Source organism: Capra hircus, chromosome 14 (assembly GCF_001704415.2).
Source record: "Capra hircus breed San Clemente chromosome 14, ASM170441v1, whole genome shotgun sequence".
Lineage (NCBI taxonomy): Eukaryota > Metazoa > Chordata > Mammalia > Artiodactyla > Bovidae > Capra > Capra hircus.
Genome location: NC_030821.1, coordinates 24234376 through 24254174, shown reverse-complemented (window position 1 = coordinate 24254174; position 19799 = coordinate 24234376). Strand labels below are relative to the sequence as shown.

At 35.0% G+C, this 19799-nt stretch overlaps 1 protein-coding gene across 6 annotated transcripts in view; it reads right to left on the bottom strand.

Annotated features, from left to right (window-relative positions):
* The window catches only part of OXR1 (oxidation resistance 1), a 461155-nt gene that overhangs the window by 60469 nt on the left and 380887 nt on the right, over positions 1-19799 (bottom strand). For all 6 annotated transcript variants that reach the window (XM_018058341.1, XM_005689166.3, XM_018058343.1 and 3 more), the window contains 3 exons: positions 10725-10807; positions 7164-7271; positions 5640-5753 (listed from right to left, as the gene is read on the bottom strand). In XM_018058341.1, the coding sequence (XP_017913830.1) occupies positions 5640-5753; positions 7164-7271; positions 10725-10807 (305 nt within the window). The remainder of the gene's footprint in view (positions 1-5639; positions 5754-7163; positions 7272-10724; positions 10808-19799) is intronic.

Here is a 19799-nt window from a genome sequence, read left to right as displayed (position 1 = left end):
ATTCTCCAAGCCAGGCTTCAGCAATACGTGAACCATGAACTTCCAGATGTTCAAGCTGGTTTTAGAAAAGGCAGAGGAACCAGAGATCAAATTGCCAACATCTGCTGGATCATGGAAAAAGCAAGAGAGTTCCAGAAAAACATCTATTGCTGCTTTATTGACTATGCCAAAGCCTTTGACTGTGTGGATCACAATAAACTAGAGAATTCTGAAAGAGATGGGAATATCAGATCACCTGACCTGCCTCTTGAGAAACCTGTATACAGGTCAGAAGCAACAGTTAGAACTGGACATGGAACAACAGACTGGTTCCAAATAGGAAAAGGAGTGTGTCAAGCCTGTACGTTGTCTGCTTATTTAACTTCTATGCAGAGTACATCATGAGAAACTCTGGGCTGGAAGAAACACAAGCTGGAATCAAGATTGCCGGGAGAAATATCAATAACCTCAGATATGCAGATGACACCACCCTTATGGCAGAAAGTGAAGAGGAACTAAAAAGCCTCTTGATAAAGTGAAAGAGGAGAGTGAAAAAGCTGGCTTAAAGTTCAACATTCAGAAAACAAAGATCATGGCATCCGGTCCCATCACTTCATGGGAAATAGATGGCGAAACAGTGGAAACAGTGTCAGACTTTATTTTTTTGGGCTCCAAAATCACTGCAGATGGTGATTGCAGCTGTGAAATGAAAAGACACTTACTCCTTGGAAGGAAAGTTATGAGCAACCTAGACAGCATATTCAAAAGCAGAGACATTACTTTGCCGACAAAGGTCCATCTAGTCAAGGCTATGGTTTTTCCAGTGGTCATGTATGGGTGTGAAAGTTGGACTGTGAGGAAAGGACCAGTGCTAAAGCTGAAACTCCAATACTTTGGCCATCTCATGCGAAGAGTTGACTCATTGGAAAAGACTCTAATGCTGGGAGGGATTGGGCGCAGGAGGAGAAGGGGACGGCAGAGGATGAGATGGCTGGATGGCATCACTGAGTCGATGGACAAGAGTTTGGGTGAACTCTGGGAGTTGGTGATGGACAGGGAGGCCCAGAGTGCTGCAATTCATGGGGTCGCAAAGAGTCGGACATGACTGAGTAACTGAACTGAACTTTAATATAATATGTAACATAAGCTTATGTTTATTATATAACAAAATATGTTACATATTTACATATGAAAATTTGGATTTAAAAGCATGCAAGTTAAAATAATAATTTATATATATAATAAATATATAATAGGTAAAATATACTTCACATATATATATTTTAGGGATTTTATATTTAATCTTGGTTTAAATATATAATAGTATAAACAAAAACAGAGAGAGGAAGCAGGGAGTAAAGAAGAAGGGAAACAGAGGGAGAGGAATGTTTGTAACTAGTTTAAGGATGGCATATATGAGAACAATTTTTGAAGCATATGCTGTATTTAATCTCTTCAACTCACACTGATATTCCTAACTAAAACTTTTTTAACTTCTTGCATGTGTACTATGACTTTAACATCTGTTTTCAGGTATATAAAGTTCAATATGTCAATGAATTATGTGCTTTGTATGATTAAAATAGAAGGAGGTTTATTTTATTAGATATCACATATATTATCAAGATCCCTAAAACTGTAAGAAATTAACATCACTCTTTTATATATCTTCTCATCTATACATGAAGAAAAGTCACTGAATGTGTTTTAAAAAAATGTTATTTGACCAGAGTTAGAAAATCTTCTATAGCTTCCTGACTAAACTACGTGATTCTCTTTAAATTTTATAAAAGGCAAAGTTATGGGTTCACTGTATCACCCAAGAAGACATGCTGAAGTCCTCACCCTCTTCCTCTGAATGTGATCTATTTTGAAATCAGGTTTTCACAGATGAAGTGAAGCTGCAGTCATACAGGAGTAGAGTGGACCCTTAATCCAACTGAGCTGGTTTCTTTACCTGAAGAGGAGACCACTGTTAAGGCACAGACACACAGGGAGAAGCCAGTCCCGTGCCTACAAAGGCAGAAACTGGAGTGATCTACCAAGAGCAAGAAGGACCAGGATAGTGGGTGAGCACCAGATGCCAGAGGAGGAGAGGGAGGACCCTCCCTCGTAAGGAGACGCCATAGCCCTGCCAACGTCTTGATTCCAGATGTCGAGTCTCTAGAACTGTGAGGTAAATTTCTGATTTAAACCACCCATTTTGTGATCCTTTGTTACAGCAATTCTAGAAAACGAATACAGGCAAACAGAAGAACAACATATTAAAGAGTCCAGAGAATCTTATATTGGGAGTAAAGAAGTAACAAAGCAATATTTTTGTTCACCTTTTAATCATTCTAAGCAATACTTCTGAATCATCTGGTTTATTTTTATTTTTGTTTGTTAAGCAATAATTTGCTATATTACTTCCACACAGCTCTTTACTACAAACTTTCTAGTTTCTACAACTTGTAACACAAATATTTTAAGATTGTATGTTTCAATCTCAGAGAATGCATACTGCTAATCTTTAAGCTTTAATCAATTAGTTCAAAAAGTGATTAAGAATATAACACAAAATCTGAATTCAGACTGTCAGGGTTTAAATCTCAGCTTTACCACTCATTAAATATGTGACGTATATAAATTACTCATTCTTTCTATGCCATAGCTTAATAATAAATGCATAGTAAGTACTTTTAAAATATTAACAGTAACTGCAGCAATATAGTTGTTTATGCTTGAAAAGAAGCTTTTAGTGTGTCTAAACTCTATTAATACTTTATATATTTTCTCCTGTAAGACCTTCTAGGCCTCCCATAGAATCTCTCAGAAGTTTTTCAAAATTGTGTTTTCTTACTACCATGAAATATATATACTTCCTTAACATATTAGAAGTACTCGTCTTTTCTTATTTTTCACTTAGAGTACATTAAAGAGTGTTTTATATTGAGGAGAATACAGCTATCTACTGTTCCATTCTTCAGTGGAATATATTAACATAAAGCAGAAATTAAAAGCTATTTAAAATCATGTCACTTTTCCATATTACTTATGTTAAACATTTTTCCTCTGAATTCTACGAGTATATCGCATTAGTAGCTCTAACCTAAAATGACATTAGCATATAAATAAATTTTAAGATGCACAGAAACAAAGGAAGTAAACGAAGGTTTCTATATTTATAAAAGAATGACAGATTAAAAAAATTTTTTAAAGAAATGTTCACAGTACAAAAATGATAGGTCCCACTACATTCACAATGATTAACTATTACCTATCTTTAGGAGCTGGGTCCAAATATTTACTGATCAATAGTAGTTTCCGAGTTACCAATTTCCAGCTATAAAGTGGAAATTCAAAAAGCATGGACTCTGCCTTGAAATCCTGATTCAGATACTAGCAAACTGAGTGATAAACACAAGAGTACTTAACCTTTCTCCCTCAGTTTCCTCATCTGTAAAATAAGCACTGTACTGTTAATGTACTGGAAGAAACAGATGGCACACCAATTTGAATGATTTCAGGAGAGAATAATAATGGACTATTTACAAAGGTATGCAGTATATATGAAAATTTAGGGCAAACAACAGAGGCTTCATTATCACCCATAGGCCCAAAGAATTAAGGGAGAGAGCCGACAGGGAGGGCTCTGTGGAAAGGGTCATATGATAAGAAATTAGCTGCTGAAGAATGCAGCCACTCTGGAGTAACCCTGTAGGAAGACAGCTGAATAAATATGTTCCTCCTCTGTTCCTCTTATCTTGTTAATGTTCTCAGAAGACCAAAACCAAAAGAAATGAAAGGTCAAGGTGGCCCATCCATGATGCAGGCTACCACCTAAAAGTATGAAGAAGGATGTAGAATAGGTCTAGAGGGAAAAACAAAGACAGCCAGGCCAGGCGCTTATCTCTTAAGTTTGAGGTTAGGCTTAGATGGTGATTCTTTTAAATTGCTTAGAATTTTACATGACACATAGTAAATTTTAGCTCTTTAGCATATACCTACTCTCTCTTTCATTCTATCTTCTTCCACATTTCTTCATCAATATATGAAAACATGAGGGGAGACTGTTCGATAATTCCCAAAGATTATATTTTATATAAAAATAAAATATTAAAATATCCCACTGAGATCCTTTATGGTAATAACATTTTAGCCTTATAAATAAGCCATTAAAAAGCTGAACACTCAGGAAACCAATCAGTGAATATTAGAAATATAAACTTTTGACAATTTATGGGAAACATATTAAAAAACTAACAAACAATATTTGAATTAATATAATACAGATGAATTATATCAAATAAAACAAAAGATCATAAAATCCTTGCTTCTAAGGAACTTATACACAGAATGTGGGAAATATACATTCAATAATTATAGAGACAGAAGCACTCGAGATACTGTATATAAAAAGTCACATGGGAATATTATCTTAGAGGCTAGTAATGAATATATTTCTAGCTTTAAAAAGATATAACTAAAGTTTATAAAATTACTGTTCAAAAGAATTATTTCTGACGATTGACCACAATCAGACAGTAGGTGATGATGATCACTTGGGTAAAGGGAACTTCAAGAACTCATGTTTCTTACTGTTTTCCTGGATTCATCTCAGGGAGAAAGAATTTATTCATATGACTAGTCATATTAGAGGACACTTTGGGGCCACCTTTGACAGAAGCTGAGGCACTAAAGGTTAAAAATGTTTCACGGCTTTATGGTTCTTTCCCTCTCCTTTACCAACATGGCAAAGTGAAGAAGACAGCATTTTCATGCAGGTTTTATTGCTCTCTTGAGCTTCAGCACTCTCTTCTCTTTCATCTTATGCCTAATAAAGCCACTTAATAGGCAGATTTGGGTTAAAGCAAAGGACAGGAAAAGGACCCCATAGGTTTCTAGTCAGGCAAAGTGCTATAGTCAAGCTTTTCACAATTTTGCTTTAGAGAATGGAACACAGCTAAATTAACCTAAGGTTACACTACTCTCCTTTGTCATTGCCCCTTATGAATGCATCTCTTTGTTAAGGCCCATGAGAAAATGGTATGGCTATGTTCAAAAAGGTATTCCTGCATCGTTTGGTCCAGTAATACCTATCATTAGAACCTCACTCCCATTTTCATCGATGATGAGAATAAATGTAATATATTCCTTTCATGGGATTCTCTGGTGGCTCACACAGTAAAGAATCTGCCTGCAATGCACGAGACCTAGGTTTGATCCCTGGGTCAGGAAGATGCCCTAAAGAAGGGAATGGCTACCCACTCCAGTATTCTTACCTGGAGAATTCCATGGACAGAGCAGCCTGGTGGGCTATAGTCCATGGGGCCACAAAGGTACAGTGTTGTCATTTTTATAAGATAGCCAACATGATATTATATGATTAACTTATTAAATATATAAATTATCATTTAAATTATTATGACATTTATAAATTATGACATGATATTTAAAGAGGGCTGATGAGTATCTTTGGATTACTACTACCACTAACAGTAAGTTAATTTAAGTAATCTGATTTAATAAGAATGTTTCACTTTAAAAATTAGGACTTACAAATTTAATTAACAAAATGAGGTAAAATTTTATTCTAGCCATAGTCAAACTAAGATTAAATAACAATGATATATATACAGTGCCATTTCTTGATAGCTTTGTAAAGAAGGGAAGCTTACAGTGGTCTTCTCAAATTCTGCCTCGGATGATGTTGGTGACAGAGGACTTATGGGGCTGAGAGATGGAGAGCTCTCAACACTGGAGACATAGTCAGGATCAGGAACATATAAAACCTGAAAGAAAACATTCACATAAAGATTCAGTCAAACTAAAATATTAATAATCAGATGGTGTTCTCTAAGAAAACACCATTAACAATATCCTTCAGAAATAAATTTTAAAAATTAAAACCTTCAGATTAAAAGTATCTTATTACTGAAATAATCTTTAACTAAGTTTAAAAAGATTCAAATTTAATTTCGATAGGTTTGATAACACAGACTGTGGGCGACAGTGAAGGGAAACAATGATCCTTATAAATTATGGGTGTTCTTCTTGAAAGACAATTTGGGACAGCCAGCAAAGTTTAAAATGCACACATTCTTTAACTGAGCCATTTTATGTCTAGGACTTCACTTTATCGATATACCTGAATATAAAGAAAAAGACAGAAACAAGAGTGTTCCTTACAGCAATGTTTACAATAGCAAAAAAAGCAGAAAATCCACAGTTCACTGTGCTTATTAAATCATAATATAAGCACACCTTGTTTTACTGGCATCACCTTACTGTGCTCCACACATACTACGTTTTTACAAATTGAAAGTCTGGGGCAATCCTGACTCAAGCAAGTCTATCAGTGCCATTTTCCAACAGCATTTGGTCATTTTCTGTCTGTGTGTTACAGTCAGGTCATCCTTGAAATATTTCAAACATTTTACTACTGTTTGTTATGTTGATATGAGATCAGTGACTACTGCAAAAAAAACTATGACTCTCTGAAGGTTCAGATGATGGTTAGCATTTTTCAGTAATAAAGTTCTCTCAAATTACGGTTTAAATCAAGGTATATACTTTTTTATACATAATGCTATTACACACTTAACAGACTACAGTGCAGTGTAGATATAACTTTTATACACACTAGGAAACCAAATCATTCTATGACCTGCTTTACTGTGATATTTGCTTTACTGCAGTGGTTTGGAACCAAATCCACAATATTTCCAACGCATACTTATATACCGGTACAGTGCAACATTCTAGATACATGAGAAAGTCTGAGACTGAGTGATGCATAAATAGAACATTTTCCCAGATCAAAATCTTCTTTTTTAAAAAAAGAAGAAAGAAGGGCTCGAGTATTTTTGGAAGGTGGTAACTGCGGTTGCTTCTGGAAAAGGAAAACTAAACTCTGAGATAAATTACCCTTAAAGAAGTTTGAATTTTTTATCATATACATGTACTGCTTTGAATATTTCTAAAAGCTCTTTAAAACTATATTTGAAAAGCCAATTTAGTTATTTTCAATAATATTAAAAATTCACATGGATATAAGTGACATTTAATCATCTCTTCTAGAACCAATATGATTTGTTCAAAGTATGCACAAAATTATTCTTCTTAAATTAACTACATTGTAATGGACACTCTGTCTTAATAATCGAATGTTTCTAACCATCAATGCATATAGAAAATGATACCTGTCCAGTAACAACTGCTCGGGAGAATAATTTATTTAATTGAACAAGTTCGTTGGGTGTTGTATCAAATTTCAGGGCTATACTATTCAAAGAATCCCTTGATTCAACCTGTTTAAAAGAAAAAGAAATTAATGTGTTAAAAGAGAAAAATCTAAACCATAAGGTTTAATGATCATTAACATGTCTATGGAACAATTTGATTAGTAAGTGGTGTATTTCCATTTTTAGAGATAGAATAGCTTGAGAAATTTTGCATTTGTTAACAGTTAGTCTCAATCTATTATCAGAGTATATGCTTTACCATCATATATTATAATTATATGAAGTTCTCTACTTCAAGCAATTTCAAAATACAAACCATAATTTACAAAACACAAGTGATTTTCATCTTACAAAAGCTTTAAAGCAATATATTATAGTTTCTAAAAATATATAACTTTTATACAGTAATTTTACTTTAGCAAAGCATGTTGTATTAAACTTAAAATGCTATTTCTAGTAATCTTTATGTACCTAACCTGTCATTTAAATGGATAAATTAGGAAATATATTCAAACCAAAGCTGAGGAATATGTTTGTGAATCAGTATATCTTAATGAATCATACTTATAGAAATCTTAAATTATTAGATTTAATTGCCAATTATCCTGAAACAAAAAAGTCATTTGATTGGTAAACATATTCCTTTACAATTCTCCATAAATAAAGCATTACGAGAGCTCTGTACAGAACAAAATGAAGTGCAATTAAATAGTTTTACTGCACAAAAGATTTACAATCTAGCTGGAAAGTAAGAAAGACAAAAAAGATTATATAAAAGATGGAAAGCAGTTTAAATGAAACAGCAAATACAACAAAAGGTGAGTAGAGATAAAGCAACATATTTGTTTCTAAATGTTCAAGAAAGATTTTATGGAAAAGATTTAAAGCTAAATCTTGAAGAAGGGGTAAGAATTTGAGAAGCAGAGAAAAGGGAAAAGAACATTCAAAATGGAAAGAATAGAACCGACATATCAGAGATAGAAAAGTTACAAAACACATTTGTGAGATACTGTCTCTTCCACCTAAACCATCCAGAGTACACTTATGAATTTATGATTTTTAGGAAGGGAAATAACTAGAGTTAAATCTCAAGAAAGGATGATATTAATAGGGTATTTTGAATTAGACTGTAATAGACTTTGAAAAGTCAGGAAAAGTAGACATGAATGTGGGGGGGCTAAATATATCCAATAAATATATATTTTCCTTTTAAGGTTTATAAAACCAAATTGATGCCAAAGACATGAGTAAATAACCTAGTTCTGCTCTGTTCTGTGCAAACTTTCTCATCTATGCAGTGAGATGGTATTTCACTTACTTTATTGAGATAATGTATGTAAAAGCTCTCTGTAAACCAATTTTACTTTGCTGTAACATCTGAAAATTTAAAAAATTACTTCATTTCATATGAATTAATGCACATTTCATCTTCACTATTATTACTAATCGGGGTAATGAAGTAATTAAGAAAAACCCACCAATATAAAGCAATAAAGTTATGTGGCTCAGAGGCATCTTAGATTTGTGGCAACAGGTCCAAGATTGGTGAGACAAGAGAACTGATGCAGAAAAACCAATATACTACTACAGCAGCAGATCATCTTTAAAGTAATAAAAATGTAAAAGAGATTAAGGTATAAGATTTTCAAATAAGACTGAAGAGAATATAGGAATGGATTGAATGAGGTGGTAATACAGTAGTAGTTGTAGAATGTCACAGGTGTGAACATTAATGAGCAACTGATGCTAAATCCAAAAATGCCAACCTGGATGAACAACAGACCGATGGTAAATGGGATAAAAAAGTAGGCACTGGGCAAGGATGAAGAAATAATTGGTGTAAGGTTTTCTATAGTTTGTTAAATATGAAGTTAGTAGTAAGAAATGCAAGCATCTAGAAAGGTAGAAATAGAAAAAAGTTTGGGTCTCACTTCAGATAGTCAAGTTCTTAAGATTTCCGATTAATAGAATGGAAATGGAAAAGTGAAAAGATACAAGGGACCACTCACATTTGAAATCAACAAGAGCAGAACCAACAAAACAGGTGTAAAATACAGTATCCTGGGAGATTTGTTCCAGCAGTCTCACAGATATAAAAATCCACAGGTGCTCAAATCCCTTATATTAGATGGCACAGTATTTGCATATAACCTACACATGTCCTTCATATACATTAAATCATCTCTAGGTTACTTATAATACCAATACAATGGCCAGTAAGGGAAATTCAAGTTTTGCTTTTTGGAACTTTCTGGCATTTTATTCCCAAAAATATTTCAATCCATGGTTGGTTGAATCTGTGGATGCAGAACCCAAGGATAAAAAGGGTCAATTGTAACTGCAAATTTCAATTAAGCTTTTCCCCAAAACAACGGTTTTTAAATTTCAATTTGCAACCAATAACACAAGTTTTATTGAATTACGGAAAAAAAAAAAATCGGTAAGCTCTTGAATTCAAAACCAACTAAAATGTCTTAATTCTTCACAATCGTGTGATTACATATGTAGACAATAAAATGCCCATGCCTACAGTCTTATGCCTTAATGAAACATCAAATTACGCTACTTAATGAATTTATATTCTTAGTTTCTCAATTAGGCAGAGAAGGTACAAGCACACTCAGGTTTATAATATGTTTGAGAGAAGATTCTTTTGATAGTAGTAAATACATTTCTACCCCAAATTATGTCATTTCAAACCTTTTAAAAATAATTAAAGTTTCAACTGTCAATTACACAGTTTATGAAAACAAAGTGTAACTCAAGGTTTTGATACTTTGTTCAATTTTTAGAATTTATAAAAAATAATCAAGACTCAAGCCAAGATTGGAAGGCTTTGTGATGACACAAATGTATAACCTACTATTTTCTTAATACAGATATGACAAAATATTAGACAAACTATATAGTTAAAACAACTGCTTTATAACATGTTAACATTATCTAACAACATTTACATTTAATCAAATAAGCAGCATACCACAGATTAGATTTCTCACTTTAGTTCTCCACAGTAACCAGAAATATGGAAAGCTGACACTAAGGACATTTTTGAGAGCCATTTCTAGAACAGAGAAACTTAGCTATATATCAGTGCAAATAATCAAATCAGAGAGGTTATTCTAGAAAATTAATATCAATTTGCTTTTTCCATATTCTGTCATTCTCATTCTCATTTCTGCGAATACAATGAAGATCACATTTTTTAAAGAGTACGTGCTTCCCTAGAAGCCCAATCTAATAAAAATTACTGTAGCACAGAAACTTTAACTCCCAGTAAACTATTATTTTATTAAATTTTCTAGAATTACCTTCATATCACACTTAATAAAATTTCTCTTTAAGAAAAAAAAATCCTAAAAACAAGTATCATTGTTAATAAAAGTTATTGACAGCTGAAGTAGAGATTTTTAAAATAAGGCAATTAGGAACCCTGGTCTCATTTACAATATAAACAAAGAATACCTCCAATAAGTCTATCACAAACAGAAATCACCTTTTCCAAAACAATTAACTTACAGTATATTCAATAGTCCCTTTGGGTTTCTGAAAAGACATTCTTCTCCCATCTTTTTTGTCTAGGGTCTTCTTTTGGCCAGTATCTGGAAAAAAAGATGATGTAAAATTCTATTAAATTATTTTCCCTTTCAGAGTAAGGACAGTTAAATAGAGCTGAGGTAGCAAATATTTAAAGATTGACCAGGAATACAGCTTGCCACCTAGGATTCTCTGCTCTAAAATACAACCAAGTATCAAAATAAGTAAATGTACTTCCTTCCCTGGTAGGTTTACAAACTGACTGGTATGAAGCACTACAATAACTGGAAGTCAATTCAAAACCTAAGTAAGGAAGGAGACAAGACGGCGGAGAAGTAGGTGGATATGGGGCACATCTCTCTCCATGGATGTATCAGGAACACAGAAGATCAGATGCAAAAGATCATGCGGAGCACGAGCAAAGGCTGGCAGGAGTCCCTGACCACCAGAAAGGAATATATAGAGCCACACAAAACTCAGTAGGATGAAGGAAGGAAGGAAAAAAGAAGAGGAGAGTGAGCAGGGTCAGACGTGCACCCAGCAGGTGGGGAAGCTGAAGCAGGGGTGAGATCCCCACATTTGGGGCAATCAGTTGGGACCGAGGGGAAGCATTCAAAACTGCTGGAGAGTGAAGCAGCTGATATGTGACAGTCTGAATAGAGTGGGACCCACACAATCTGGGACGCAACCCTATACACCCTGGACAGAAATGTAAGTCCACCAGAATGCGTGATGGCTGGGAACTGGAGTGTAGGGTTTGGAGAGCAATCCCAGGGCGAGGACTGCTTTTGACTTCAGAGAGATGGCAGGAGGAGACAGGAGAGAAGATATGGTGGCAGGGAATGCTTTTGAAGGAAAGCTTAGAAGCCATGGAGACAGGGCACTACTGCTGATTCACATGCAGAGTGGGGAGTCATCACTTAAAAACTTGGAATAAAACTACCATATAACCCAGAAATCCCACTATTGGGCATATACCCTGAGAAAACCATGATTCTAAAAGACACATGCACCCCAGTGTTCACAGTAGCACTATTTACAATAGCCCGGACATGGAACCAACCTAGATGTCCATCGACATATGAATGCATAAAGAAGTTGTGGTACATATAAACAATGGACTATTAGTCATATAAAGGAACGAATTTGAGTTAGTTCTAGTGAGGTAGATGAACCTGTTGTACAGAGTGAAGTCAGAAAGAAAAAAACAGATATTGCATATTGACACATATAAATGGAATTTAGAAAAATGTTACTGATGTAACATTTGTAGGGCAGCAATTTGTAGGGCAGAGATACACTCACTGAAAGCATTACTACAAATAAAGCTAGTGGAGGTGGTGGAATTCCAGCTCAGGTATTTAAAGTCCTAAAAGATGATGCTGTTGAAGTGCTGCACTCAATATGCCAGCAAATGTGGAAACTCAGCAGTGGCCACGGGACTGGAAAAGGTCAGTTTTCATTCCAATCCCAGAGAAAGGCAACGCCAAAGTATGCTCAAACTACAGTACAACTGCACTCATTTCAAATGAGAGCAGGGTAATGCTCAAAATCCTTCAAGCTAGGCGATAACAGTATATGAAACAAGAACTTTCAGATGTACAAGCTGGATTTAGAAAAGGCAGAGAAATCAGAGATCAAATTGCCAACATCCACTGAATCAGAGAAAAAGCAAAGGGATTCAAAAAAAAAAAATCATCTCTGCTTCATTGACTATGCAAAAGCTGTTGACTGTGTGGATCACAACAAATTGAAAAATTCTTCAAGAGATAGGAATACCAGACCACCTGACCTGCCTCCTGAGAAACCTGTATTCAGGACAAGAAGCAACAGTTAGAAACAGACACGGAACAATAGACTGGTTCCAAATTGGGAAAGGAGTATGTCAAGGCCGTATATTGTCACCCTGCTTATTTAACTTATATGCAGAGTACATCATGCTAAATACTGGGCTGGATGACTCACAAGCTGGAATCAAGATTGCTGGGAGAAATATCTACAATCTCAGCTATGCAAATGATACCATTCTAATGGCAGAAAGCGAAGAGAAACTAAAGAGCCTCTTGATGAAGGTGAAAGAGCAGAGTGAAAAGGTGGCTTAAAACTCAACATTCAAAAAACTAAGATCATGGCATCTGGTCCTGTCACTTCATAGCAAATAGATAAAGTGGAAGCAGTGACAGATTTTATTTTCTTGGGCTCCAAAATCACTGAGGATGGTGACTGCAGCCATGAAATTAAAAGACGCTTGTTCCTTGGAAGGAAAGCTATGACAAACCTAGACAGCATATTAAAAAGCAGAGACACCAACTTTGCTGACAAAGGTCCATACAGTTAAAGCTATGGTTTTTCCAGTAGTCATGTATGGATGAGAGAACTGGACCACAAGGAAGGCTGAGCATGGAAAAAATTGATGCTTTCAAATTGTGGTGCTGGAGAGGACTCATGAGAGTCCTTTGGACAGTAAGGAGATCAAAATAGTCAATCCTAAAGGAAATCAATCCTTAATATTCATTGGAAGGACTGGTGCTGAAGCTGAAGCTCCAATCTTCGGTCACCTGATGTGAAAAGCTGACAAACTGGAAAAGACTCTGATGCTGGGAAAGACTGATGGCAAAAGAAGGGAGTGACAGAGGATGAGATGGCTGGATGGCATCATTGATTCAATGAACATGAGTTTGAGGAAACTCTGGGAGATAGGGAAAGACAGGGAAGCCTGGTGTGCTGCAGTTTATGGAGTTGCAAAGAGTTGGGACGGGACTTAGCAAAACAACAACAATAAAGACTCAGATACAGAGAACACACTTGTGACACAGTGGGGGAAGGAGAGGGTGGGATGAATTGAGAGAGTAGCAAAGAGAGAGTAGATTAACTGAGAGACTGACATACATATCAGCACATGTAAACAGACAGCCACTGGCAATTTGCTGTATGATGCAGGGAGCTCAACTGGGTGCTCTCTGACAACCCAGAGGGGTAGGATGTGGTGGGAGGCAGGAGGAAGGTTTAAGAGGGAGGGAACATATGTATACCTATGGCTGATTCATGCTGATGTATGGCAGAAACAATCACAATATTTAAAGCAATTATCCTCCAATTAAAAAAATAAATTGAAGAAACATAACTGTCAGCTGGAAGGAAGTTATTAAAAAGTAACTAAGGAAGTTATTAAAAAGTAAATTAAGGACTCAAAATTTATTAATTTATTAAAAGTAAATTGTTATTAAAAAGTAAATTAAATATTTCAACACATCTAGTCCTATTATAATAATCTAATTTGAAGATTTATTATTGTTATTAACCAAACTAAGTTTGAGGCACGTAACATTAATCTTCACAGAGGAAAACATCTCTAGTTCTAATACAATCATAGTTAAAGACAAAATCTTCACTATGGAGTTACATTAAAATACTGTATTCTTTATACATACCATGAAGTAGATTAAGATATGCTTTCACATATAAACATACTTTTTATGCACTCCATTTCAGATAGAGTGCCAACTATTTGTCACTTGCTTATCAAGATATTTCATTTGAACACATCATTACCACCAAGTTTATAGTATCTGTTTTAAATTCTGTATTAGTGTTAGCTTTCTCATCTGTACTTCATGTAACAAAGATTGCACAGAACTGATAAATAGCACTCCTATCTAAACAATTTTAAATAAAATCAATCTCTAAAAAACTAATAAACTCAAAACTGAATAAGATTCATAAACATAACAAGATGTTATAGTTATGCTCAATTTTTACAAGATTAAAACAGTAATTTTCAAAGATAAATTAGTTCTACCTAAGCCTAAGGAATTTAGAAAATATCTTCCTCTTTGTTCTCCCTCCATCCAATCTTAATTGATATTTTGACTATACTAGAGTTTGTTTATATGTATCTAATTAGCTCAGTTGGGTGAATGGTTCTAATGAAACATTAACAATGATAAAAATAAAGTTCAAATCTCAAAAAATCCCAGTTAGCTCTACAGTACTTAAAAAGGCTGTCCTAAAACCTTCCTGATCACCCAGGTTAAGGCAGATCTCTACTACTAGCATACAGTATCTTTGTTTCCCTCACAGTATCTGGCACAGTTTAAAGTTTCTTTTTAAATCTCTTCCACTAAACTGTAACCTATAAAACACCCTACATAGTTCCACAATGACTCCTCAGTGCCTAACAAAGAGCCTAACACATAGCAAGCATCAAATCTGAATGAAATGTTTTGAAGCTACGGCTTAAACTGTACCTAGAACTGCCACAATTCTTACAGTCATTTTGTTTTTTAAAGAAAAGTGGACAAAGAAGAAAAATATATACTCTTTGGCTGTAGAAAAAGAGGTGTTTTCCTAAAGTTATGCTGGGAATGAAAAATGGTATAATTCTTAGGGAAAGACAGCATTTTTTCTTTTCACTCTACTCCAATTTTTCTCCATTAAACAGTATATATTTGTTTTTTTGTGATAAAACATTAAAGCTATTTTAAAATACATTTAAAAAATTAATTCCTTTCCTCTATCTCATTTTGCAATTTAAAAACAATGAAAAATATAATTTCAGATTACTTTTAACTAATAATATATATCCTTTCATGATTTCAGGAGTAAATGATGGCCTGCACTTGCTTTGTATAGTAGTATTTTTTTAATCTGTGAAAGAGTTCATTAAAGGTCTAAAAGAAAGTGTTAGTCATGTCCAATTCTTTGCGACTCAAGGGACTGTAGTCCACAAGGCTCCTCTCTCCATGGAATTCTCCAGGTAAGAACACTAGAATGGGTGGCCATTCCTTTCTCCAGGGGATCTTCCTGACCCAGGGATCAAACCTGGGTCTCCTGCATTGCAGGCAGATTCTCTGTCTGAGCCACCAATTACAATTAAATTTGCAATTGCAGTATCATTTCCAAAGGTTTACCATGGAGTGCAGTTCAGAGAAAGAAAACTAATGTATCAGCTTTCCACAGCTTAAAGTTTGAAACAAATTGAAAGCACTCACTTTAATAATTTAAAATTATAATAAAATATATTGCAATGTCTTATTAGAATAAGTTCTAAAATTATTTTAATAACCAATATTAAGACATGTATTAATATATATAAGTACCAGAGCACAATGAAATACACTAATCATTCTCTTCTATCAATACAGAAATATAATCACAGTATCTGAGAGTTGAAAGTGATCACACTGGTTACGTAGCCCCGTTTCTTAATTGTTAACTTTATACTCCCTTTTAAAGACAGTTGCCAGTAAATTTGAATCTGGATTGCGAGTATGGAAAAGAGAGGCCCCATTTCGCTTCCTCACAAAGTTACTAGTATTATAGTTTAGAAATGCATAGATACTTATGATTTGAAAATCAAAATAATAGTGAACATGTATAAGTGCCCAGCATATGCCAGGGCTTACAGATACCTCAGTCGGTAAAGAATCCACCTGCAATGCAGGAGAGCCGGTTTGATTCCTGGGTTGGGAAGATCTGCTGGAGAAGGGGTAGGTTACCCACTTCAGTATTGTAGCATGTGCCAAGCACTGCTCTAAGTACTCTTCATTTACTATCTTACCTATTCGTCAACCTTATAAAGAGGGTATCACTTTTACTACCATTTTAGAACTGAGAAAACCAAGGCACAATTTTGGTTATTACAATGGGATACTGTTTAGCTAAAATACTGTGTGCTAAAATGCACATAACCATCCCCCAACAAGAGAACAATCTGTCACAAAATGTCAACCCTGCACAAGTTGAAAAACCATGCAATGTACCCTAAGAGTACGCATGACATATAGAAGGTGCTCAATATCAAATGAATAAATGAATATATAATACTTTCCCCTGAGATAAAACAATTATCTGGTATGGCGGAAAGAGCAAGGGTGTTAGATTTTACTCTACATTATCAGAAGCAAAAGCTTAATGTATGTAATCTAAAATAAGAAGTTCCCATCTAGACTGTATTCTATAAGTTTTGATACACTGTATTTTAATAATTTCATCCAAAATATTTCATGACTTCTGCCCTAATTTCTCCATTTGTTATTTTAAGAGTTTTGCTTAATTTGCTAATCTATGACAATTAAAAATTTTCATCTTTTGGTTACTGATTTCTAACCATACTGTGATAAAAGAAAATACTTAGATAGTTAAAACCTGTAAAATTCATCAAAACTTGTTTTACAATCATGTATAAATTTAGCAAATGCTCCATATACATGTGCTTGAAAAGAATGTGTTTTCTATACAGAAGGGTAGTGCTGTATGTGTGTGTTGTGTGCGCCATGTGTGGACATACATGCACACACCCACACACAAACAACTATCTCCTATCCCTGAGATCAAATTTGCTGACTGAGTTCAGATCTTCTATATACATATTGGTTTGTTTCTGCACGCTTTTTCTTTAAATTACTGATTGAGGTTGTTAAAATCTCTCACTATGATTGTGGGTTATTCAGTTGCTCTAACATTTCTTTACTTTGCTTTCTATATTTTGAGACTTTTGAGACCATATTAGGTTCATACAAAATAAAAACTGTTATGTCTTTCTGGTATGTTGAACCTTTTCTTAGAATATTTTTAGACTTAAAGTTTGATATACTTTTAAACAATTATTTTTATTTATTTATTTATTTTTGGCTGCTCCACGTGGCATGTGGGATCTTAGTATCCCAACCAGGGATCAAACCCATACCCCCTGCAGTGGAAGCCAGGAGTCTTAACCACAAGGGCCAGCAAGGAAATCCCCATTGAGCAACATAGATTGACCTAGAGATTATCATACTAAGTGATGGCAGTCAGACAGAAAAAGACAAACGTCGTATCACTCATATGTGGAACCTAGTTTTTTAAAAATGATATAAATGAACTTATTTATAAAACAGAAACAGACTTATAGATATTGAAAACATACTTATCATTACCAAAGGGGAAAGCGTGGCAAGTGAGGAATAAATCAGGACTTGGGTTGAATATACATGTGCTACTGTATATAACATGGCATCTGGTCCCATCACTTCATGGCAAATAGATGGGGAAACAATGGAAACAGTGAGAGACTTTATTTGGGGGGGCTCCAAAATCACTGCAGATAGTGACTGCAGCTGTGAAATTAAAAGACACTTGCTCCTTGGAAGAAAAGTTATGACCTACCTGTACAGCATATTAAAACGCAGACATTACTTTACCAACAAAGGTCTGTCTAGTCAAAGCTATGGTTTTTCCAGTGTCATGTACAGACATGACAGTTGGACCATAAAGAAAGCTGAGCGCCGAAGAATTGAAACTTTTGAACTGTGGTGTTGGAGAAGACTCTTGAGAAGCCCTTGGACTGCAAGGAGATCCAGCCAGTCAATCCTAAAGGAAATTAGTCCTAAATTTTCATTGGAAGGACTGATGCTGAAGCTGAAGCTCCAACACTTTGGCCTCCTGATGAGAAGAACTGACTCACTGGAAAGATCCTGATAGTGGGAAAGATTGAAGGCAGGAGGAGGGATGAGATTGTGGATGGCATCACTGATGTGATGGACATGAGTCTGAGTAGGCTCTGGGAGTTGGTGATGGGCAGGGAAGCCTGGTGTGCTGCAGTCCATGGGGTTGTGAAGAGTCAGACATGACTGAGCTACTAAACTGAACTGATATACACTGGGGAAGGAAATGGCAACCCTCTCTAGTATTCTTGCCTGGAGAATTCCATGGACAGAGGAGCCTGGTGGGCTGCAGTCCATGGGATCACAGTGGGGGACAGGACTGAGTGACTAACACATACACAACACATTAAACAATTATGTTAGTGGTCATACCGTAGATTATAGCCTAAATTGTTAATTTTCAGTCTAATATTTACTAGTACTTTTATCTTCCTTCTGGTCAATGTAAGGATGTTAAAAACTGTGTGATCCTACCAAGACTTACATGCAATTGTTATTGCGTATTTCAATTACATATATATATATATTCAAAAACACTCTAAGACATTATTTTTCTAGACAGTCAATGTTCATTCGGTTCTTCCCTCATATTTACTATTCTTATTGAAACTCTGGGTAATTTTGCAGGGGATGGATTCTTAGTTGGCAGGTGTTCTCCTCTGTTGTTTAGTTTCCACTGTTTCTGTTGAGAAATAACTGTCAATCTTATTCTCACAGCACTGACTACTTGTTCTAAATGCTTTAAAAAATTTTTCATCTTTGGTGAGATTTGTATTGATTCCACTTGGGGCTTTGGAGAAGGAAATTGCAACTCACTCCAGTATTCCTGCCTGAAGAATCCCATGGACAGAGAAGGCTGGTAGGCTATATAGCTAGATACGACTGAAGCAACTTAGCATGCACGCACTTGGGTTTGTAGTGATGCTTGAATCTGTGAATTTCATCATTCTTGGCATTTTCAGTCATTCTTCTCTTAAATAATACTTCTGCTTTCATTCTGTCTCTCCTTTCCTTTGGGGACTCCAATATACACATATTAGAACTTCTAATTATATCTTGTATTAAACTTATTCCTGCCTTTATTTTCCACCCCCTCCCCTTTATTCTGGATATTTTCTTCTGATCTATTTTTCAATTCACTAATTCTTTCTTCTGTGGTGGCCGATTTGCTATTAAATTCATCCACAAAGGTCCTAATTAGAAAATTATTTTCAATTCTGGAATATCCATTTTTCGTTTTTAGTTTGAATCTTTACAAAACTCTCAATCAGCTCAAAATTCTCAACACAGCTATTTTAAATCTGATAACTGCAAGATACAGGGTTCCTGTGAGTCTATTTCTATTCTCTTATTGTTTCTGATATCTTACCAGGTGCCTAATTATATTTTATGTACTGTAAATTAAATATGAAAAATTGTCTATAGACAGAATTTGACACACAGAAAGCTGAAATTCTCTAGAAAGGATTAATGCTTGCTTCTGCCAAACGCTTGAGGACACTAGCAATACCAAATCTTATTAATGCAGTTATAGGAATGATGATTTAAAGTCAAGTTATCATCCTATGAATTTTCCTCTATTCCTATAGCATTTTGGGGGTCCTAAGTGAGAGTAGTTCATTCCTCTACTGTG